We start from the raw sequence: 23,025 nt of genomic DNA, 5'->3' as shown, positions 1-23,025 counted from the left end.
TATATAGCACCAAAATGGGTTCTACCATTGTCACAAGCCAAATAACCTTTTTTTGGTTCTATATAGAACCTTTTTTGCTAAGAGTGTACTCCACATTTTAGATGTCCGGCTTCAGGCTTCTGGACAGCTACACCTACTTTAAGACATCAAAAAGGGTTCTCCTATTGTTACGCTGTCAAGCTTGTCACAGTAGAAGAACCCTTTTTGGTTCTCTTTAGAGCCTTTTTAAACCCTGTAAAAGGTTCTGTATAGAACCATCTACAGCACATTCTACATAAAGAACATTTTCACCATAAACTACTCAACTGTTATCAATCTAATGTCACCACTATCCAAAAAATGCAATGTTATGTAAGTTACATAGTTATGAGAGAGAAATTGAAGTGTGGACCAACCTATGGACCTTGTGGACCCAAGAGTCCAAATGATGGTCTAATGTAGGTTAAATGGAGTTAAATTAGAGAGTGTATGTGAGTTAAATGGAGTTCAACAGTGACTGTTTATTACATGTCTTAAAAGGCTTGATTGTGATAGAAATGTCTACTCTCTTCTATCTATGCAGAACCAGTTTGCATATCAGGATGGCAGTTTTGGTATGGAGGAGATGATGGCCACCATACCTAGAGTGGTCGCTGTATCTGCGGTAACCCCATCCTGTTCCTCCCAGGAGGCATCAGCAGCCCAGCAGAGCGCAGCGGCGCCCCCGGAGGACCCGCGCTGTAACGGCACCCTGAGGAAACAGGCCACGCCCAGGCTCAGCACTGCAGAGGACAGCAGTGGTCAGCGGTACAGCACTGACCCCACCCTACTACTGGGCGAACGGGCAGCCAGGCCTGACAAAGACCAGGACGGATACATGAGCGCAAAGAAGGACAAAAACCCCTCAGGTAATACTCCACACCTAGACTACTGGTGTAGGCACCACACCTGACCTGGGAGGATACAGGTTCTAAGATTGACCAATTAACCCCTTTAAAAAGCCATGTTTTATTACACACTTCTGTAACCTAAGAATAGCTCCATTAGTTTGGATTGAAGGCCCTGTAGATACTGAATAATAAGACTTGTATGAAATAAACCTGGAATGTTAAGGAGTTTAACCTCTGAAGTCTAGAGTTAGTACTTTTGCTATATTATTTAACTGTAATTATTACATCATTAAATACAGGTTTGCAAAAAAGAAACCCTGTTCAAATTACATATTATATAATATATTATAACTAACTAGTGGGTGGAATAGGATATGGCTAAATTAGGGAGAAAATTGGTGAAAAAGCAGAAAAACCCCAAAACTTATTGTCCCTTAGAAAATCAACAAAACATTTCATTTGGCCAGGAGCGCTCAAACTTTTGTATAGAACTATAGGTAATGTATTACATAGATTAACATTGGCTTTTGCATCAACATATTCGCTTTTATTTTAAATTAACAAAAACATGTAAAGAAAAATTTAATAGATGTTTCTGTAAAACAATAAAGTTCAATCAAATTTAAATCATAATAAAATATCTTCTCTTATATATACAAACCCAAAAGTGGCATCAATTAATAGTTTACAATCTGCACATTTGACAGAATTCTTTATCTTGTTTCAATGAGCTACAAGTGAGAAAGAATTAAGATAATATTTCATGCTTTTCTTATTACCAGTGATATCTGTGACTTTTAAGGGTTATATTGTGTTTGTGATACATTATCAACGGGTTTAAGTTGGTTTGTAGCTTGTATGTTTAATTTCCCCGTAAAAGAGAACAGTTATGAGCTCGACATACAGTTTACACTTTAATTTGTCTTTAAAACATTATTTTCTTTGATGAGGTTAAACTCATCAACATTATAAATGCCAGTGGCACATGCATCTTTCCCTTGAGTGTTATTGACTTGAGTCTTTCTTTGGTCAATTCAAGTTCATTTTAGCAATCAGGTGAGAAGTACTGTAGCTCAGTAACGCAGGGCCCATAGCACTCAGGCCTCTGCAGCTCCCGAAGGTCATATAAGAAGCCCACAGGAGAGGAACCTGTGAGAGATCAATGATAGGTATCTCTGTACCTCACAGCACTCAGAAGAATGATAGAATGATTTCACGGTTCTCTTCTCTTCTCTTCTCTTCTCTTCTCTTCTCTTCTCTTCTCTTCTCTTCTCTTCTCTTCTCTTGTCCTTTAATCTTCTCTACTCTTCTTTAATCCTCTCTTCTCTTCTCTTTTTTCTCTTCTGTTATTTAATCTTCTGTACTCTTCTTTAATCTTCTCTTCTTTTCTCTTCTCTTCTCCTGTCCTCTCTTCTCTCTTCTCTTGTCTTCTCTTCTGTCCTTTAATCTTCTCTTCTCCTCTCTTTTCTTCTCTTCTCTGTCCTCTCCTGTTAGATTATCTCAACCCTGTGGAGGAGAACCCATTCGTTACCCGCCGCAGAAATGGAGAAATCCATACACTGGACCCCGGTCACCACTCTGCCTCCAATGGCCATCCAAAGATGGAGGACGAGTATGTGAATGACCCTCTCTATCTCAACACCTTCCATAACTCTGGGGAGAAGAGCCAGGAGGCTTTGCGGAAGAACGGGATACCTGTGGCTCACACAGCGGCAGCAGCAGCAGCAGCCAACCCTGGAGCCTCCAGTGCCCAAAACCCTGCCCACAGTGCCCCCTCTGGTCACACACATCTCCCAGCGCAGCCCATTTATTCTGCCCAACCGGGCATCCCAACACTGTCTGGGCACACCCTTCATCCTTCCCATTCAGGACACCCGACGCTTACCCTCCACCCAGCCCACTCTGGCACCATCATGGCTGATAAAAAGCCCAAAAAGACATTTGACAATCCTGAGTACTGGCAGCACAGTCTTCCACCCAAGGCCACTCTTCACAACCCAGAGTACCTGCAGGACTGCAGCACCCGCTTCTTTTACCGACAGAACGGCCGCATCCGGCCAGCTGTGGCCGAAAACCAGGAGTACCTGACCGAATATGCGCTGAAACCTGGGACAGTGCTGCCCCCACCACCATACAGGCAGAGGAATACAGTGGTGTAGTAGATGGAGGAGAGGGGGAAGAAATAGGATGGAAGAGGAGGTGACCCATGGTCATTCATTCACTCATTCATTCATTCAAACCTTTATTTAACCCCTTAACTCGAGATGTATGGCTTATTACTCAGTTATTATCCAGTAACTACTCAGTAAAACACTGTGGAGCCTCTATGTAAGGTAGAAAGTTACAATAGAGAAGACTAGAAGTCTTAGAGTTTCAGGAGCTCAGAATATGCTGAGGGATCACTATTATTTAACAAAGTATGTGATGGTATCGAGTCAAAGAATTAAAGCAATCAATGAAGCGATAAAAACAATGAGATTATTAAAGCAACAAGGTAATAACAGTGACATAAACTGTCAACTTAAACATTTAAAATCTGAAAGTAATTGGAAATTTTACATTTAAATACACCAAAACAACACAAAGTGAGATTAACTTTAGACTGTAATGTAGCATGGTTCATTTTACGAGTGCTCATTACCTAAAACCAGATTTTCGTCATATTCTCACCACTGTATCCTCACCCTTGATCTCGCACCAGCACTATTCACCTTCTCCTTCCCTCAGTTCCTCTCCTCTACCAACTGGGGTTCAAGATCAACCTTCAGAAGTCTACTCTCCAGAGCGGGGTGCTGTAAACAAGACGTGCCAGTCAACCCATCTTCTTTAGTGCAATCTAAAGGAGGTGCTAACCCCTCCCCACCCTCATCATGTGCACATATCATGGTTACAATGGTGACCTAACCTCCTGGACTTAGCATCCTCTGATCACACTCTGCCCCTCACTGGGCGTATCCATAACTGGAAGGCAAGTAGATCCTCTTGAGAGACACCTTTGACCACAAAACAGATGGCACGCCATGGACATTTGTTACAAAGAGCAACAAGCACTGGGCTGCATCCATATGGGCCAAACTTGGAGATGGGGGAGGCCTCCTTCTGGACTTCTACACTGGTTTTGTTGGGCATTTTTCTTTTGCTGTAATCTTTGTGTTTTGGCCGTCTGTGCAAGGTTACACCTCTGGACACCCATACATTGCTTACTAATAGATGACCTCAGTTGAGAGCTGTGTATTGCAACTTCTACTACAATCTGTAGACGCTCCACAAACCCATGTCACTCGTCCCAGGAGGGGACGTACATGCATCACATCTCTCATTGCATTCCTGACACATTCATTTAGTCCCTCCGGTCACTCGCTCTGTGTTTCTCATTACATAAATAGCACAGGAGTCATTTTTCACTCATCCATGTGCAGCCATCTAAATTGCATCAATGCACTGAAGGTCCATTGACCTTCTGTTTGGCTCCCACATTCAGAAGTGATGTAACAGTGCAGAACCCCATGCATCTCATTCATACTTGCACACAGGCGGCCAGTTCCTTCATAACTAAACTTGGGTCCACAGCACAGGCCGGAGAACATAGAGGAGCGTGTGATGGCTACAGGATATTCTTCAAATACTGTGCTGCAAAATTATGTTTTTTTACAGTCCAGCCAGCATCAATTATGATCAAACAGAAGTGTGACATAGATATAGATATATCTCTTAAAGGATATGGATTGCACAAGCTGGATCTACCTAAATGTTGGTGAATGAACTTTCATAATGATGACCAAGGCACATACAGATGGGGCAGCTTGCATTCACCAAAACGGAGCAGGGTGTAAATGTGTACAAACCTATGGAGATGACACAAAGGCCTCATGAGTGCCCTCTCAGACACTAGCGCAGTCCAGAGCAATGGCTGCTGAATTATTATCACGAGGCATATTAAACGCTATTATGATAGTCCATCAACCAGGGGGTCAGCCAGTGGCACACCATGGGACTGGCTATGGATGGAAAGCACTAGCTGGCACACACGTCTGCCTGCAGTCATTAACGCTGATCTAGAGGAGCGCAAGGGGGGCAGAAATACTGTCGTGCCACGAGGAACAAATGAGGAAGTGAAAATAGAACATTTGCCCTTAGGCCCCAGACCTGTCTGCCTGATATCAGTCTTCTCCCTGCCGGACTGTCCTCCGAAAAAAAATGAGAAATTTGGAGAAATCATACTTTCTAAGTTTATATAATAAGGTGTTGTTTTCTCACAAGCGTCAAACGTCATAGGTAGAAGAAAATCACGCCATCCAAATGTCCGGCCAGAAAAAAAAAAACACATGTAGTTCTGAACACTGCCAGGCGTTATGATTCGCTGCTAATGGAGGGTCTTATGTGGAAGTTTTTTTTAAAGCACTTAATGGTCTGGCACAGTCAAATAACGTATCTATTTCCTACAACTAAGACTGTTGAATACTCATTTGTTTAAATTCTGTTCTGTCCATGTTGGTAGAGAACAGCCAGCCTGCTTGTGCCGCACCATGTGTTCTGTGTGTTCTATGATTTTTTTTTATTTTTTTTGCTTTTTTTCCTTGCTAATGAAGGTTTATGTTTATCGTATGGCAGGGCACGTTCAGCTGTTTTGTACACACAGATTGAGTTCAGTGCAAAACTAATGGGGAATCTCTGTTGGCAGCTCTCATTAGTCCAAGACTAAGCTTAATCTGTGAGTGGAAAAATCAGCCCTGGTGGTTCAACACAAAGACTTTAGCACATTTTCCATTTCTGTAGGCAGATTTGGCAAACGGCAGTGTCACTTCTGTGCCGAGAGTTGAAATGTACCCAACAGACGTTACTTAAATGAAGTATTTATCTTAAGCATTGCTTGCTTTAACCTTCAGAGACCTAAACACTAATTTGTTGCTGTAGTTTCATTTTTTTTCCTTTTAAACTGTTCATTGGAAGCTACTGACCCCAAGAAGTGTGATATTTTAACATATTTTGCTTTGAGGTAGATTTTGGGGTTTTGAAATTCACAGTCATATGAAAAAGCTTTGATGTTGTTGGAACAAAACCTTAAATCTCTATGGTTTTTATTCATTCTTTAGAGAATTTCAAAAGTCCAGCTTCGCTTTACATTGTGTTAAAATGTAATGATAAATGGAGAAATAGAAATGTTCCAGAATTGCTTAGAAAATTCTTGTCTTTTACTTTTCATTCAAAAGTTAGAAACGTTTTTCCTGTCCCTGTAGTTACCCTTTTGGATATTTGAGGCGTGGTTGCAACACTGCAATTTTCAAATCTCAAGATCTGCAATTTTTATTATAGTTTTGCAGTCTGTAACCACCAACATTGATTCCATGTAAAAGTTGTAAGTACGGAAATTTTGCCTAATAACATGGAGCTTGTGAACTGCTGTGACATCACAACCACAAACAAGTGGCAGGCTGGCGCACTGTGTTACCACTTTAAGTCTCAAGCCAGAAAAAATATACGCTGGTCATCTTAGCCAAAAAAAAGCCCATACCTCAATTTATATCTCAATTAAAATCAATTGCATTTAAATCGTAGAAAAAATTAGAAAAAATGTAAAAATGTGATCTTTTGCCCAAATCGTTTAGCCCTAATATATATCGCTGTTGTCAGAACAAAGCCTTGTATATCCATTTTTGTCGTTTTCAGTTTTTGCCATAATTTGAAAATACCTGTTATTTGTTACACAAATACCTGTTGTTTATTATATGTTACCCACACTAGGGGGCAGTGAGCACACTTGCCCGGAGCAGTGGGCAGCCCTATCCACGGCGCCCGAGGAGCAGTTGGGGGTTAGGTGCCTTGCTCAAGGGCACTTCAGTCACGTCCTTTTAGCTCAGGGGATTGAGCTGGCGACCTTCCGGTCACAAGGCTGGTTCCCCAACCTCCAGCCCACGACTGCACCTCGCGTATCCAACATGATTGTTCTGTGTTGTTCTGACAGCAGCGATATTTTATATATGTATATATATAGTTGCAGTTCTTATTTCAGTAACCATTATGAATGAAGGGAAAACATATCACAGGTGTTATATTTGCTTGAAATATTGCCAAATTTGCTCCAGAACACACAGCATGGATATCAGTAAGAAGCAGACATGTTGTTTGAATGTGGACTGTTGGCTTGTATCATTTTAACAGGCATTAATAGCGTGCTTTGAACAATTCTCTGAGGGTCTCTGAGGGTTAAAATGAAGTCTGCTTTCCAACTGATCTCTAGCTAAAACTCATCTGTGCTGAGGTTCTCAAACAGAAACGCCAAATTGCTGTGTAGTCCCAAATGATGTCATGGTGTAAGAAGCTGAATTATAGTACAGTTCGCCTATAAAGATCTTAAAGAGATGTAAGCATCCTGCACAGGCACAGGTATATTTCATCTCTCAGCACTAATTATTATGGTATTGGTTCATGTCTGTGTGGAATAATTGATGCCACCAAACTGAACCAAGGCCTGATAACTACTGTCTCTGTGTGCACATTTGCTGTCAGACTCTTTTACTGTTAAAATGAGGCGAGAAGGATATCTCATATTTTTTTTTAATATAAACGGGAGATAGACGCAAGAGAAATGAAACTTCTTAAGATTAAAATGAAGACGCTACTGTTACCTGCAGGATGATATTAAAGGTACGGTTGGCCGTGGATTCTGAGAGGGATGAATATTACTCGAAGGTTATAAGTACAGTCTAGTAATACACGACTTTAGTTGTTTTTGTTTTTGTTGAGTAGTGCCCATGTGCCATACCTCATACGCAAAGCATAAACATTATTTTACTTATCATACCTTTAAACATGTGCATCACATACTGCAGCTGAGAAGAGGCCCGTCAAGGTGTCAAAACTGTACAGTATGTAGCAAACACTGTGGATACAGGATGGATGAAACCCTCCTTAAACTAACAAGCAGCTAAGCAAGGAACGTCTTGACCAAAACATGGGAAGAGACCGAGAAGTCTAGCAGGAGCTCGTAGCCACTAGGAGTCTTTTCCATGCTGAAGTGCTTTGCACTGAAGCCGGTATCGTGGAGGTGGGGATTACAGTACTACTTCCTTCAACAAAAACCCAGAAAGGAGGATTAACGTTTTTGGACTTGATGCTCATTATTTCTTCTTTGAGGTGAAATCTGATTTTCAGACAAACCTTTTGGAAATGTGACCACTGTAAATATTATCTGGGGGTTTATTTTTGGTTCTGGGAGGATTGCAGGATGTTGAACTAATGTGAAGGGTTTTTTTTATTATTTTGTCTGTGTTATTTTACACGATTTTCCTTCTGAAAGATGATATGTGGAGTAATACCTTACATTGATTAACATCCCCCAGCTTCTGCAAACACTTACTGGGACTTATTAGCTCATAAGACATATAAATGGTTTAGTTATATATTTGAAGGACGTTGACCTTAAAAAGCATATATGTGAAACTTTATTTGACCTGTATTTTAATGCAATAAGCTTAACACACATAGAATATTATACAGTACTCAGCATAGACCTCTAAGTTGGTGCATCATTTTGTGTACACCATTAGGCCCAAATAAAGAACTCTTAAGTCTAAGCTGTTTTTCTCTATGGAAAAAATGAATGGCATGTAAAAATTTTGGCCTTTATCGCACACTATGGTAAAGTGTGGTAAAGGCTTAAGTGAAACTAAATTACGAGGTCATTAAGTAATCAAAACATATTGCTCCATTCAAGCAGGCTAAATGTCCTGTGCATTTAACTGACTTACATTCATATTTATGGTATTTGGCAGACACTTTCATCCAGAACGTCCTACGGTTTAATCATATTGCACGGGTTGGTAAACTAGGAATCTTACAGGTATAGCATGACATTTTTTCCCACACGAGGTCCCCAGTCTGCCACATGGAGGACAACTGTGTTACACACTATGTTACGCCAACTATCGTTAAGTTACATTAAAGAATAGCTGCTACAGTAATTCTAAACTACTTTAACACTATGTGGCAGTCGTCTACCCATGGGCACCGTCAACAGCTGCAAGTGCCTGAATGCCCAAGCTTTGCACGCTAAGAGCCGTGAGTGACAGTAGGAGGAGAACGTCAGCTGCCAAAAGGGGAGGGACGATGACAACAGCCACTAAAGGCATGAAGGCAGGGCGCAAGTCCCGAACTTGGCCACCCAGGCCCCGCCTGTGTCACAGCGAGGACACTAGACTTCACCTCACGTTCGATCCAGGCAGCTAAGCTGGGTAGTGGGGGCGGTGACAGGGAGGAGGAGCAACAAGCTCTGTCCCTCTTGGCTCAGGTTCTCATGCTGACGTCCTCCTCCTGCTGTCACTCACGGCTCTTAGCGCACGAGGCTCGGGCACCGCCTTCCCGTCCTCTCTTGCGGCCATTGCTGGTGCCCGTGGGTCGGCTGACTGCCACTCACTATTATATAACAACACCAGCTCTCCAAAATATAACTTTATGTTTATATTTTTCTCATCTTCTCTTTTTCTTTTCTTTTTTTTTGGCTCCAGACGTGTACACTCCTTTTCAAACATGATTAACTAGTTGCTTTCCCCCTCACTCGGGCATATTAGACAACATAATAGTGCTGTAATAACCCAAAAGTTGTTTGGGGGGCCACAGGGGCCCTAATCAGCTGCTTATGTTGTAGAGTTGGCACTGCTTGTAGACTAGTACTACCACACTTGACAAAGCTTGCTGGTTTGCATATTGTATTTAGTTGAGTTTGCCAGTCTTTTGATGTCAATTTTAGCCAGTCAAAATCATAAAACGTTTTGGATTAGACAGTGTAGAAGCCCAAACTCTTTTTTTTTGTTCTCTTAAATTTGCCCACATTCATATTTGGTCAGTTATGAAACATGTATATCTGCACTCATCATCTTGAAAGGCCAGTTTTCGGATGAAAAGTGTTTCAAATGGACACTTCTGTGCTGCTGAACACTTTCATCTGCTAGCAAAAGTGTTACAGATGATACTAGTTTGATGGACAGGGAGGCGGGGCCGTCTTAGAATCTTGCATACAGTCAGTTAAATGCACAAGATCACAATACATAATGACTATATACTTCAAATGATGTGATATTAGGGGTGAAAAACATGCATAAAGGACAAAACACAAGCTTGAGAATTTGTTGGTTAACCACAGGAAACTACAAGTGTGATTTTCTACAACGCCATTCATTTTTCCCACAGGGAAAACCAGCTTGGCTCATCTGGATGCGAATGGTGAACTACAAAATGATGACATGACATGACAAGTCTATTTCCCTCTACAGTGGCAACAGACAAATAACATTTATGAGAGTCTTCCTCACATGGAATCAAATCAAGGGGGAAGGTTGTGTATTTGCAGCACATTTTCGACACACTGTTATTAACGAAAGCCAGTCTACTGATAACGTTTTATCCAAATCCACGTATAAAGTACTGATTTATATCCAGCGCTGCCACCAACACTTGAACGAGGGATGCGCCAAGCACTGAATTTCGCAGGGATTGGGTTCAGGTTTAACGTTCATGTGAGTGTAATTTGTCTCTTCTGATGTATTTACGGTAAATTATTCCACTCGTGTCCACATACTCAGAACCTACAGAGAGACAGAGTAAGCACAGTTTACACGCCGATCATTCGTTTTATATTACAGCAACCAGTTAAGGGAAGGCATCACTCTTCCTGAAACACTAAACCTTTTGGAATGGTTGTTTCCTCGCGATTTTACTACTGTTAACTGAGAAAATGTGAATAGTATTTTTATAGATTGTTGAAGAATTGGCCAGGTGCATTTGTAAATAGATGGGTATCTCATGCTCTTTTGGACTGCAATGATTTTGATTTTGATTTCTTTCGGTTTACTGCGTCTCACTTCGTCTTTGTTTAACCACATTGTGTGTGCGTGATCAGTTATTCCTCTTTGCTTTCTGTATATATCTGTAATTTGAACAGCACATACTTTCTTTGTAGAGCTTGCAGGTTTTTTGTAGTGCCCTGATGTGATCCTTGTGACTGTATTTAGCACAGCTTTGGTGGATCTTGTGTTCTTTAACCTCTGCCCTTTTGCTCAAGTGGTGGGAGATTATTTTCTTTCTTTCTCTCTTTCTTTCTGTCGGGTATAACCTCCCTCGTATCTTTATTTTTATCTTTTGTACAGAAATTCCCGCTGTAAGGGTCGGGGAGTCAGGCGCCCTTTTGCAATACTGTTCAGTTCCCCTCGGTGTGAAGAGAACTCGGTTGCCAGACATTTTCTTTTTCCCAGACTTTTTAACCATGCCGCGGTACAACATATATAGTTCTTCGTCAGTACCTATAAGACTTCACCCCTCCATGCTGCTTTCACGGGTCACTTCCCCAACCTACGCTGCCCTGAGTCCATATTTGTAAGGCCTGTCCAGTAGTGCTTGGCGATATTGATGACATTCAGTATCCCAAGATTTTCCAGGTTTATCATGGTATCAGCTAATATGTGAGTGTGCATTAACCCTTAGAGGTCAGAAAGTCATAGCATTTGAGTGTAATTACACAGTTACATAGTAGTTACAAAGTAATTACATAGTAATTACATGTGATTAATCCATATGAACAATATTACAGTTGTTTTAATGTCAAATATGGCAGATTTAACAAATATGACAAATATTTAAATTTTGCTTTTTCTTTCTGCAAAGAAAGATTGTGCACATAACTTTTTGTGGCCATAACAATAATAATAACAGACAGAAACCAGATTTGTAGGATTGAAAGCGCATATATATATATATATATATATATATATATATATATATATATATATATATATATATATATATATATAAATATATATATACTGGTACAGTTGATCGCCCAGCACTACTCTCAGGGTAAGAGTGTTAATTGAGGATCAGCTGCTTATAGAATCATATTCATACAGATGTCAATGGCAGAAGCTGACTCTAAACCAGCACTGTTACTCTATGAAATGTGACCCTGTATGACCTCAGGGCTGCAATACCCATCCCAGGACACTATTCTGAGATGTGGCTGCGGCATGGCAGTCCGCTCACATTAATTGCCCTCTAATGGCTTTTCTCTGAGAGATTAATGTGTCGTCGTGTGTTATCCACTCTGACAAATTGACTAATTGATTGGACGGCTTGTTTTGCCACTTCAGCTTTGAGTGATGACTTGTCAGAATGGACTCTCGTCTTCTTTTTTCTTTCTCTTCTTTCTTTCTTTCTTTTTTTTTTTAAGAAGATAGGCACCACGGAGAGCAGTACAGTCCGTGGATGGGTTCTTCTTGCTCTCACCTGCCACCTACAGGCAGGATGGAGCCCAAACGCTCTGCCCCACCACAGGTCCCCCTCCTACCCTCAACAAAAAAGCTAGAGCATTTAAATACAGTTCCACAGTTTTGTTACATGAATCTGTCAAAAATATATTTTTAATTTAATATAAATAAATAAATACCAATACAGTATCTAAACCATTATGTGTATGTGTGATTATTATAATACTGTCCTATACACTCACTTTTGGCTTAGATGTTCAGTTCTACAAAAATCTTTGAATTGGTACCTTTAAGGTTCTTAAAGTTTTTAAATCTTACGGCGTTCTTCACACAATTCTATGAACATAGAAGAGTGCAATATGGCATCCCACAAGGCTTTGTTTTAGGGCCCTCTTTGTTATTTGCTTATTTATCATCTCAAATGGTGTGACAACAACTAAATTTGTGCTTTTCCCAAGATCTGTTTTTGTGAATTTGAAAGAGAAATGTAATCTCCATAATTCTTGATACTACCTCTGTAAATATCAATAAAAAGATTGATCTCTAAACAAAACTATCTATTGAAAGTTCTTTAGGTACCTTCTGTGGCAAAGAATGCTTTACTTTTAAAAGCGTTAGTCACTCTAGACAAAACTATCTGCCAAACGTAAAACTAAATGGATTTGCAACATGCAGCAACTGCTAATGTCTAATATAACAGCAGATTTTTTTCTGTTCTGTAAGTCAAAATCCATCAGATTTTTCAATTTTCCAGACAGAATGAATGCGCTGCTGCAGCTGTGTGGACCTGCCTGAACAGTAGTGGAGTTTAAGTGTGGTTAAATTCCCCCCTCTCAGTCCCGCAAAATCAGCCCTAATGGTTCTGAACTTTCACCAGCTCTCCAAATGGAGCACTACAGACTCTTTTAGCCGGACAGAAAGTGCTACAGTGTGGCATTAAAATTTAGATGGCTGTCAAATTCCCGCTGAACGCTCTCCATGGCGCACGTCCTGTAATCATGCCGCAGTCAGTTTTTTTAATGATAAAATGCCATTACAGAGGCCTACCTTCCATGCATGACACCTGGCAAAACCAGAATGTGGAGAGTGAGGAGGTTTATGGAGCATTTGTCAAATAAACCAGAATAAAACGACGCAAATGTCGCTCTCGCCAAACGCCCGGCTTTCGAGCATTTTAGCGTCTGTGGTAATTGCTTAATTGTGCTCCACAAATTAGCCAACAACTTTCTGCTTTTAACACCTGCTGCTCTAGTAGAGAGCAGCTACTGCCTACAAAATAAAGGCCACTAAAGAAACATGCCTAAATTTATACGCTACTGTTTCTGTCTTCTGTAAGAGCCTTCATCTTCATCTGACTAATCAGTAGGCCTGTTAGCCCAAAAAAAGAGGATGATGCATTTCCATCCACATGCCCTCATTCAGTTTAACAGCCACTTGTATCAAAGTAGAAGAGTCCTTGACGAAATAGAATGGGCTGGCATTCATCAGCTCATACAACAAGCATAGTTCAGAATAATTTGTAATATTCAGAGATGTCAAAATTTAGTGAGAAATTTCCAATTATCTTAAACCAAATAAAACTACGTGAACTATTGACTAGACAGCTTCAGTGAAAAATTTGATTAAATAATGGCATAATTGCAAATTATAACAGTTGTCACCATCTGATGGTTTAATAGAGGAGAAACAATAAAATATATCCATTAAAAACAAAACCGGAATGCAAGTGATTGATCTAAACTGGCACATGATGATTTGTATGAAGGGAATATGTATTAGAGAGTATGTGTGAGCATCTGAGGAAGCACTTCAGTGAAATAAAAGACACTAAGTAGCTCCTCAGTAGCAGCTTAACTACAAATTGGAGTTAATTATATATATTTGTAAAGCAAATTAAGTCAATTTGTGAAAAAATGCCAGATGCAGGCAGAGCTGGCAGCTGAACAGCACCCTGATGCCTTTCATTATTATGTGTTGTTACTATTAATGATGACTAGGGCTGTAACACTCGACTAATCTCAGTAATCAAGATTAACAGGGTATTAAAATGTGCTGAAGTCTGTTCTCTGTTTATTTTCACAAATCAATGAAAGGTGTAATTTGACCAGGGCTGCCCAAACTTTTGTGTCTATGCAGGTATTTGAACACCATTCGCTGGCATGCACAGCCATAGCGGTACTCACTACACCAGTGGTCACTAACCCTCTTCCTGGAGATCTGCTTTCCTGCAGAGTTTAGTTCCAACCTGCATCTAACATTCTGCCCTGCCATCACCTAACACAGATGCATCTGATCCAGCCAATCAAGTGCCATGTCTGAAATGGGCCCCTAATCACAATATCCAGGATTGCTATATAGAACACTGTTACAGGGAACAGAATTGGTGATGGTTGTAAATGATTTTGGACACTGTGTTTGCTTATTACTGTGCAATAGCAGATTACATCGCATAAACACTATAAACATCATGCAGCCAGTCCAGTACACCTGCTGAGTTTGGCTGCACACTCACTTCCATCTGTAACAGGTCTGACGCTGCCATTGTAGTAGCACTCGCTAATCCTACTCAGAGACGTTGTGTGAATCTTCAAACCAAATGACACTTTGCATTATGGGTATCCCCTATAGTACATCTGTTGTACATTACTTATTGTGCTGCACTGTGGATTACAAAATAGCAGAACTCCAAAATTGTGCGATATATAGTGAATAGGGCACAGTTCTTCTTTTTTTTTTAGGATTTTTCCCCAGTTTTCTCCCCAATTCAGTCATATCCAATTTCACCCACTAGTTAGGACTCCACCAGTCACACAATACCACCAAGCTATGAGGGCAAAGGCTAGTACAGGCTTCCTCCAAGACCTGTGAAGATACACCACAACTTTTCAAAGTGCCACTAACACAACATCACCGGACAGCCGAACTCGCTCTGAGGAAAGAACCAGCCTTCAGATCTGTTACGTCAGCTAACAGATGTCTGCGCTGACTAGCATCGCGCTGAGTGATGGGGTAGAGAGGGGGCCATCCTACCCACCCAGAGAGAGCGAGGCCAATTGTGCTCTCTTGGACTCCCGGCCACAGACGGCTGTAGCATCACCAGGGATCAAACATGAATAGCACAGTTTCAGACACAGCTAAGGACTTCTGAGGACGTTACTTAGCTGGAGCAGGTGTAGTAGTTGGATCTAGATACTACAAGAAGGTAGATCTCCAGAACCAGGGTCAGCTACCACTTCACTACACCATTTAAACACTCTATAGTATTTAGTTATAGCTCTGTTTGAGAGCTTTACGGAGTCTCGGTTAAATCTCTGTTTTTAATGATAATGAATATGCAGTGTGGTCATGTATGGTTATTGTTCAAAATAACTACATTATAGAATGTGAAACTTTCCTAAAGAGATTATCAGTGCATTATTGGTGGGATTTCCAGCACTGTGGTGATGTGTGGCAGGTCAGAGTTACTGAGGACATTGGATGCCCAAGAGTGATGGCTCTCATAGAACCCAAGCCAACCCCTTAGCTCTATTCCTGAGGTGAGACTATCCCTTAGGTTCAGAGAGATAGGGTTGCTGGTTCACTCTGTAATTATGTGTGTTATTGTTATTAAGTGCCATCAAGTCGGTTCTGACTCCTGGCGACCACATGGATAGTGTGTTTTTCCACAATGTCCTGTCTTCTGTTTCGGTCTTCAGGCCTCTTAATGTCTTATTCATGATATCTTTGATTGTGTCCATCCCTCTTGTTGCTGGCCGTCCTTTTCCTATTTTATCTTCCAAGCATAATTGTGGTGTTGCTAATGTTTTCAACATTGGGTGGTATTATAATATCCTGCAGTGTGGGCTCAGCATTACTTGATTAATTGGCAAAATAATTGGTAGACTACTCAATTAGTGCCGGTCCTAATGAACACAAGACATTTGGATTGTGTTAGCTGAGGAGCAGGTTGTTTACAGTGGCAGTCATTATTTTATTCCAGTGTATTTATGAAACAGGATCAGTAGGTTAGCTAAGGCCCCGTGTACTACAAGGCCAGCATCTCATACATGCGAAGAGAAAAGCTCAGCTGAAGATAAAGTGTCATTATTGCAGTGCATGACAGATGCTGCTCCCTTGTTCTCATAAACGACATTATCATTGGAAAGCCAGTATCTGGGTGAGATGTGTATGGTGGGAGTTTTTTTTTTTTTGTTGTGTTTTTTTTTTTAAGACTTGCTCCTAAGTCCAATCACTTTCCTCTCGTCTGTAATTGAGTGTGATGGGTGCCATCCATCATGGTCCAGCCAGGCTGGCACTCTGCTCCGTGTGACATTCCCTATGGATTTTTAGCTGATATGAGGGATGATGGTAATGCATGAACGTAAATGATATTAAATGCCTTTAGCGGGGATCAGGATCGACTGATGCTGCAGTAGTGGTTTTTCCTGCTTTATGTTTCTTGCAGTCTGAAGTTTCTTGCATTTCTGATGTTTGGTGCAGTTGGGGCCACCAAAAGGAAAAGGGTTAGCAAAATAAAGCACCAGGACCTCTTCAATGTAGTGGCCAGTATTATATAATAAAGTGAATGCATATGTGTCTGAAATATGTACATTCTGAAATACAATTGGCTGCAGTTTGAGACTAAATTAACAAAGAGAATTAATAAAGAAAATAAAAAAAGCTCAAATAAGAAATAGAGATAAAATAGCAATAAAATATACAATAAAAAAATACAAAGTAAGTAAAAGAACTAGCTAAGATGATAGACAATAAGAAAAAAGCTAAAAAAAAAATCTTCACAAATGAAATAGAACAATTAAACAACTAAGATCAAATAAAACAGAGTGGAGGTGGTTCGAAACATGAAGTTTAAAATTGCTTTAGTGTTTGCTGTAGTGTGTATTTTCCAGTTCACTGGTGCACTGCAGCTAAAAGTGGACCATCCCAGTTTAGTAAAATCTCTAGGAACCTGAAAGGTCATCCAGTCACCACAGTGAGTCTGAAAAATACTATTATTAACAGAGAGCATAGATGCAAATTAATATGGCATGTGATCTGACAGAAAAGTCAGTGCACACTGCACTTTAAAAATTGCTATCACATGAAAAAATGTGACCATTGCATGTTCAGCGATATGAGATAATGTGAAAAAATGTGTAATCATGTGAAAAAAATGTGATCACATGAAACCATATGAGATCATGTGAAAAAGGTGTAGTCACATGAAGCAGTAAGGGATCGCCTGAAAAATGTGTGATCACTTGTGAAGCAAAATGAGATCACGTGAAAAAACGTGTGATCCATTATGAGACAATGTGACATCAGGTGTGAAAAAATGAGATCATGTGAAACAACGTGTGATCACGTAAAGCAATATGCGATTAAAAAAAAACGTGTAATGCAATATGTAGCAATGTGCCGTGGAAAAATGTGATCAAATGTGAAATTGTTTTCACCAACATGATCATATGTGAAAACATTCACATGTGAAAATAATGTGATCATGTGTGAAAAACATGTTTTCGCATACTTGTGAAATATATGACTTTTTTTAAGGGTTATAATAAAAACAAACCAGTGAGTTTTCTGCCACACGGCTAGAGAGGACCAACCAGTGCTGAGTGCTGTAACGGTCTCCAGTATTGAATCTCAGAGTAGAGTGATTGAACAGATTGAATCTCGTGGCTTGAGGCTACTGGTAAACACGTTTAGATTACATCACTGTAGTCTAGGATGGATTATAAGGTTGTCTTCATGATTCTTTTCCTTGTGTTCATTGGGAAACACATCTTATCTCAGTACACTTGTCCAAGCTTTTGCCTACATTTACTGACTAGCTTATTAATGTGATATTTAAATGTAAGTTTATCGTCCAGCCACAAGTGCTTACATTCGCTGACTCTCTCAATACTGGATCCTGTTGATATTCACAGTGTTAAAATCATCACTGGTAATTCTGGAAAACAGAATGAATTTAGTTTTCTTTGCATTTAAACCCAGCTAATGCTAATTTTGTCTCAACTGGAAAAAAATACATTCTTATTGCAGTAACATGCCCAGTACTGTGGTTAGTGTGCTGCTAGCGTGGTGCTGCACAGGCCTTATGGATCCTGCTGTGATTTCATAAAAAATTCCCTGACCACCAAAAAAGGTATCAGGACAGGGGCCCGGCAAACATTTGTGCCCATTTGGTCTGATAACTTAATTGTTGTACATTGTCATCATACTTTTTTTCAAACTTTAAGGTACTTTAATAATACATTATTTGGAGAAATGATGTGTGTCTGCAGTGCGCAGTATATCCACTCGTCCATCACCACTACACCACTATATATTATATATAATATTATGCTAGTAGTGTTTAACTTTGCTACCCACTGGGGCACAAACTCTGAGAGAAGCATATGGAATCATAATATTAGCAGCTCCCCACTTTTTCCCCCTGCAGCCCTTCACACACGCCCTTTTGACTTTGTTGCATGTGAACCATTAATTGTTTATGATTTAATGAATTATGTCTCAGGTTCTTTAACGTCTTCAGATGAACATGGATAATTCATATTCAGCCATCAATCCTGGAAGTGGTGTATAGTTCACGGTTGGAAAATCTGCAGCTTAGTTTCAGTTTAACATACAATAAAACTTTCAAAGCCAAAAGCACCTCAGTGTTAGCATGTTAGCTAGCAAGAAAACTCATAAGCACATGCACATCAAGTAAAGTGATCATATAATATCTCATGACGTGTACATGTTCTAAGTTATGATTACAGAACTGTTCAAAAGTGGATTGTCAAATAAAACCAATTTTTTGTCTTAGGTTGGTGTTGGTGCTCTCTTAGTGATAGGCTAATTTATCTCACCAAGCATGCTTATTTGATCAATTTTTGGGGCTCCTGAATGGTGCAAGTTTTGGCCATAACATCTTGATATTAATGTTAAATTATTAATTTAGCCATTTTTAACAGCCACCAAGAGGGAACAAAATGATATAAGCACAAATCCTGTGGCTTATACACAATTCAGTAATTGTACTTGACAAAAGTACAAAAAGAGTTTTCAGAAATCCTGAGAAATATCTGACCAAATTGCGAATGTTGTGGTGAGGATTCAAAAAAGTGACCGGAAGAATGATCGGTAACATTTTCTATGAATACCAAGTCTTATATGAACACATTCATAAAATGTTATTAATAAAAAAATTACAATGACAATAGCACTGTCCTAGCTTCCCCCTCAATGTCAAATGGGGTTTCCGAGGAGCGGTGTGATGGGTACTTGGGTTGCTGTGAAAGCTTAAGGAAAAGCCCATTGTAGTAATAACTATGGGCTGGATGGATTGTTTGGGGCTGGCATCAATATTCAGGACTTAAGCCCTAAAAGTGCAGCCGTAACAACACCTGTGGTGAGAAATAAAATATTGGAAATGCCTTGGTGTAATCAAACTTTGATATGTCTTTGGCACTGACAAACATGTTATTAACACTGCTTATAATGCATTATGTTAACAATTCATAATGCGTAATAAAATAACTATAAAGTGTCTTTGTAGCCATGTTTATAATGCCCTATGAATGCATTATAATGTTATAAATGTGTTCATAGATGTTCATAGACATGGTATTTATAGAAAGTTACCGAATGATCAATTTGAACATGTTTAACTACATAACTGCAAAAAAAAATCGGTAACACTTTCTATGAATGTCACGTTTGTAAGCATCTATAAACACATTCATAACATGTTATAATGCCTTCATATGGCATTATAAACATGATTATAAACATTTATAAAAAGGAATTACACTGGATTACACTTTATAGCCATGTTTATTATACATTATGAATTGTTAATATAATGCATTATAAGTAGTGTTGATAACATGTTATACTGTCAGTGCCAGTGAAGTCAGTCCCAGCTTGGAGAGCGTAAAGTAAAGACAAATACCAGGCTAATGGTGGTGAACATTACCTTTCCCACATTGGGTAAAACACTGATGGCAGCTCTAGTTTAAACTCTGACATTTGAAGCCTGTAATGTGCTTTACTGTGAATGTTTTAGTGTTTCAGTAAATCCTTCAGTAAATACTTCAGCTTGAAGCCTCACTCTTAACACTGGAGGAGGCTTTAGTACAGTACGCTTCACTTTACTTAGAGCGGACAAATACCACTTATGAGCTCTTATAATTTGTTATGAACAGTACTTATAATGTATTATGTTGACAATTCATAATGCATAATAAGCGTGGCTATAACGTGTAATGCATTTTTATAAATATTTATAGCCATGTTTATAATGCCTTATGAATGCATTATAACATATTATAAATGTGTTTATAGATGCTTACAAAGGTGACATTCATGGAAAGTGTTACTAAAAAATCTATTGTGTATTTTGCTCCACATTAGGTTGTGGTCAGCTTTTCTACTTTTTGGCTAACTGAGCACCAGCTAACGACTAAACAATGACTTAATGCTGATCTCACAAGTCAGAAAACTCAAGTTCAAGCTTTATTTTTGAACTTTGGGAAATGTTTAAGGAACTGATGAATTTCAGGAATATTCCACATCAGGAGTGCCCAGTCCTGGTCCTGAAGGTCTACCACCCTGCAGAATTTAGCTCCAACTCTGATTTAACACACCTCATCCAGGTAATGAAAGCGTTCCAGGTGTGTTGGATCTGAACTCACCGGGGTGGTAGATCTCCAGGACCAGGACTGAGCATCCCTTTTCCACATAAATGGTCTTCAATCATTTGAAAAATAATTATGGCACAGAATAAAATGACATACAACCAAAGTTATTTTAATTTTGAGCGTTAGGGACAAAAATGTCAGGTTGCCTTGTCTACATGCAGGCTAGCCAAGTGGTTAGCTGGCTAATCAGCAGTGGTGGACGGAGTACACAAACCATGTACTTGAGTTAAAGTAGAGATACCCAAGGTAAAATATTACTCCAGTAAAAGTAGAAGCTCCTCCCTTTAGACCTCCACTTGAGTAAAAGTACAAAAGTATTTGCCTTCAAATGTGCTTAAGTATCAAAAGTAAAGGTACTGAAAGATTAATTATGACTCTAATGTCCTATCACTGTTTTTGTTAAAAAGACTTCATTAACTCATTTTAGGTGAAAATACTCCAGTGTCTCTCTTGGTAAACCAGTCTTTTAATAGAATGTCATTAATTAGTGACGCTGATGTCTATTAAAATTATCTTAAGCACAAAACACTGATGACAAACAATTTCCATTAGGTAGGACTGAGTGGCTCTGAAATAACTTTTTGCAAACAAGCAAAGTTTCAGTTTAAGATTTATTTGCAACTTAGTTACAAGTTTAAGTTTAATAAAACCTTTAAACTCAGGTTCACAAATGAGTTTTCCTTTACTAAACTGCATCTGTAGGTCTCTGTTTATAAACATAAACTAGCCAAAATGAACTTACTATAAAATGAAATAATGTTTGTATAAATTCAGAAAAAGACACGTCAGTCACAACTGCATATGTGTACATATTTCTATATCGTGGTCTATTTACACAAAAGTTAGGTTAGTTCATCATTTATGTCTTAGCCCGGAAAAGGATGGTATGCCCACTCCAGGTAAGGAGAAAGGACTTGCCCCAGGTGGAGGAGTTTAAGTATCTCGGGGTTTTGTTCACGAGTGATGGGAAGAAGGATCGTGAGATCGACCGCAGGCTGGGACAAGCGGCAGCAGTAATGCGGTCGCTGTACCGGACTGTAGTTGTGAAGAGGGAGCTGAGCCGTAAGGCGAAGCTCTCTGTTTACCGATCGGTCTACATCCCAACCCTCACCTATGGTCATGAGCTGTGGGTAATGACCGAAAGAATGAGATCGCGAATACAAGCGGCGGAAATGAGCTTTCTTCGCAGGGTGGCGGGCTACACTCTATTTGATAGGGTGAGGAGCTCGGCCATCCAGGAGGAGCTCAGAGTAGAGCCACTACTCCTCCGCATTGAGAGGAGCCAGCTGAGGTGGTTCGGGCATCTGATCCGGATGCCCCCGGGACGCCTCCCGGTGGGGGTGTACCAGGCACGGCCTACCGGAATAAGACCCCGGGGTCGTCCTAGGACCCACTGGAGGGATTATATCTCCAAGTTGGCCTGGGAGCGGCTTGGGGTCCCCGGGAATGAGCTGGAGGAAGTTGCGGGGGACAGGGTCACCTGGGATGCTCTGCTCTCCCAACTGCTACCGCGACCCTATCTGGACTAAGCGGTTAACGATGATGATGATGATCATTTATGTTGAATAGACTCTCCCAAAATTGGGATTGACGTTGAACCGTGTGCTGCACTGGGTCGGTATGACCAACAGGTCAAAACAAGCTCAAAACTAAGGGCGCGCTGTGCCCTGATTGGTGTGCTGCTTCACACTTCTTTCATTTTGACATGTTATGTTTTTATGCACACATAAAACAAAAGGAACGACAGATTTCATATAATGTAGTGGAGTAAAAAGTAAGATATTTGACTTACTTAAGTAAAGTACAGATACAAGAAAAAACTACTTAAGTACAGCAACGAATTACATTTACTTAGTTACTGTCCACCACTGCTAATCAGTTAGTTCATCTACTTGCACATCCTCGATGTTCTTCCAGTGGCATTTAATATGTTCTGGTTTTCTCACTCTTTCTTTGCGTCACCAACTAATATTACCTCAGCAACTGTGGATAGAATGTTTTGCAGAAGGTGTGAAGGTGAGAATCTCGCAAAGCTTTGCTATTATGTTCACATTAGGCTGCTTTTAACACATAAAATGTGGTGTCTCCCAAACAACAAATGTTGTCAGAAAGAGCAAAGAGCAGAGAAAATAACTCCTATTTGTCATTATCTTGTTTTGTTTCTTCCATTTCTCATTTCTCCATGCACAGATGAAATCCCTGCATGACAGTAAACCGCGCTCCACTAAA

At 40.0% G+C, this 23,025-nt stretch overlaps 1 protein-coding gene across 1 annotated transcript in view; it reads left to right on the top strand.

The window, feature by feature from the left end:
* The window catches only part of LOC118796652 (receptor tyrosine-protein kinase erbB-4-like), a 600,895-nt gene extending 590,197 nt beyond the window's left edge, over positions 1-10,698 (top strand). The window contains exons 26-27 of the mRNA XM_036568052.1: positions 563-887; positions 2,364-10,698. Coding sequence (XP_036423945.1) covers positions 563-887; positions 2,364-3,028 — 990 coding nt within the window. The 3' untranslated portion in view covers positions 3,029-10,698. The remainder of the gene's footprint in view (positions 1-562; positions 888-2,363) is intronic.
* Positions 10,699-23,025: the final 12,327 nt, after the last annotated feature.

Source organism: Colossoma macropomum, unplaced genomic scaffold (assembly GCF_904425465.1).
Source record: "Colossoma macropomum unplaced genomic scaffold, Colossoma_macropomum, whole genome shotgun sequence".
Lineage (NCBI taxonomy): Eukaryota > Metazoa > Chordata > Actinopteri > Characiformes > Serrasalmidae > Colossoma > Colossoma macropomum.
Note: the sequence above shows the minus strand (reverse complement) of the source record. Positions and strands in the feature narration are given on the sequence as shown.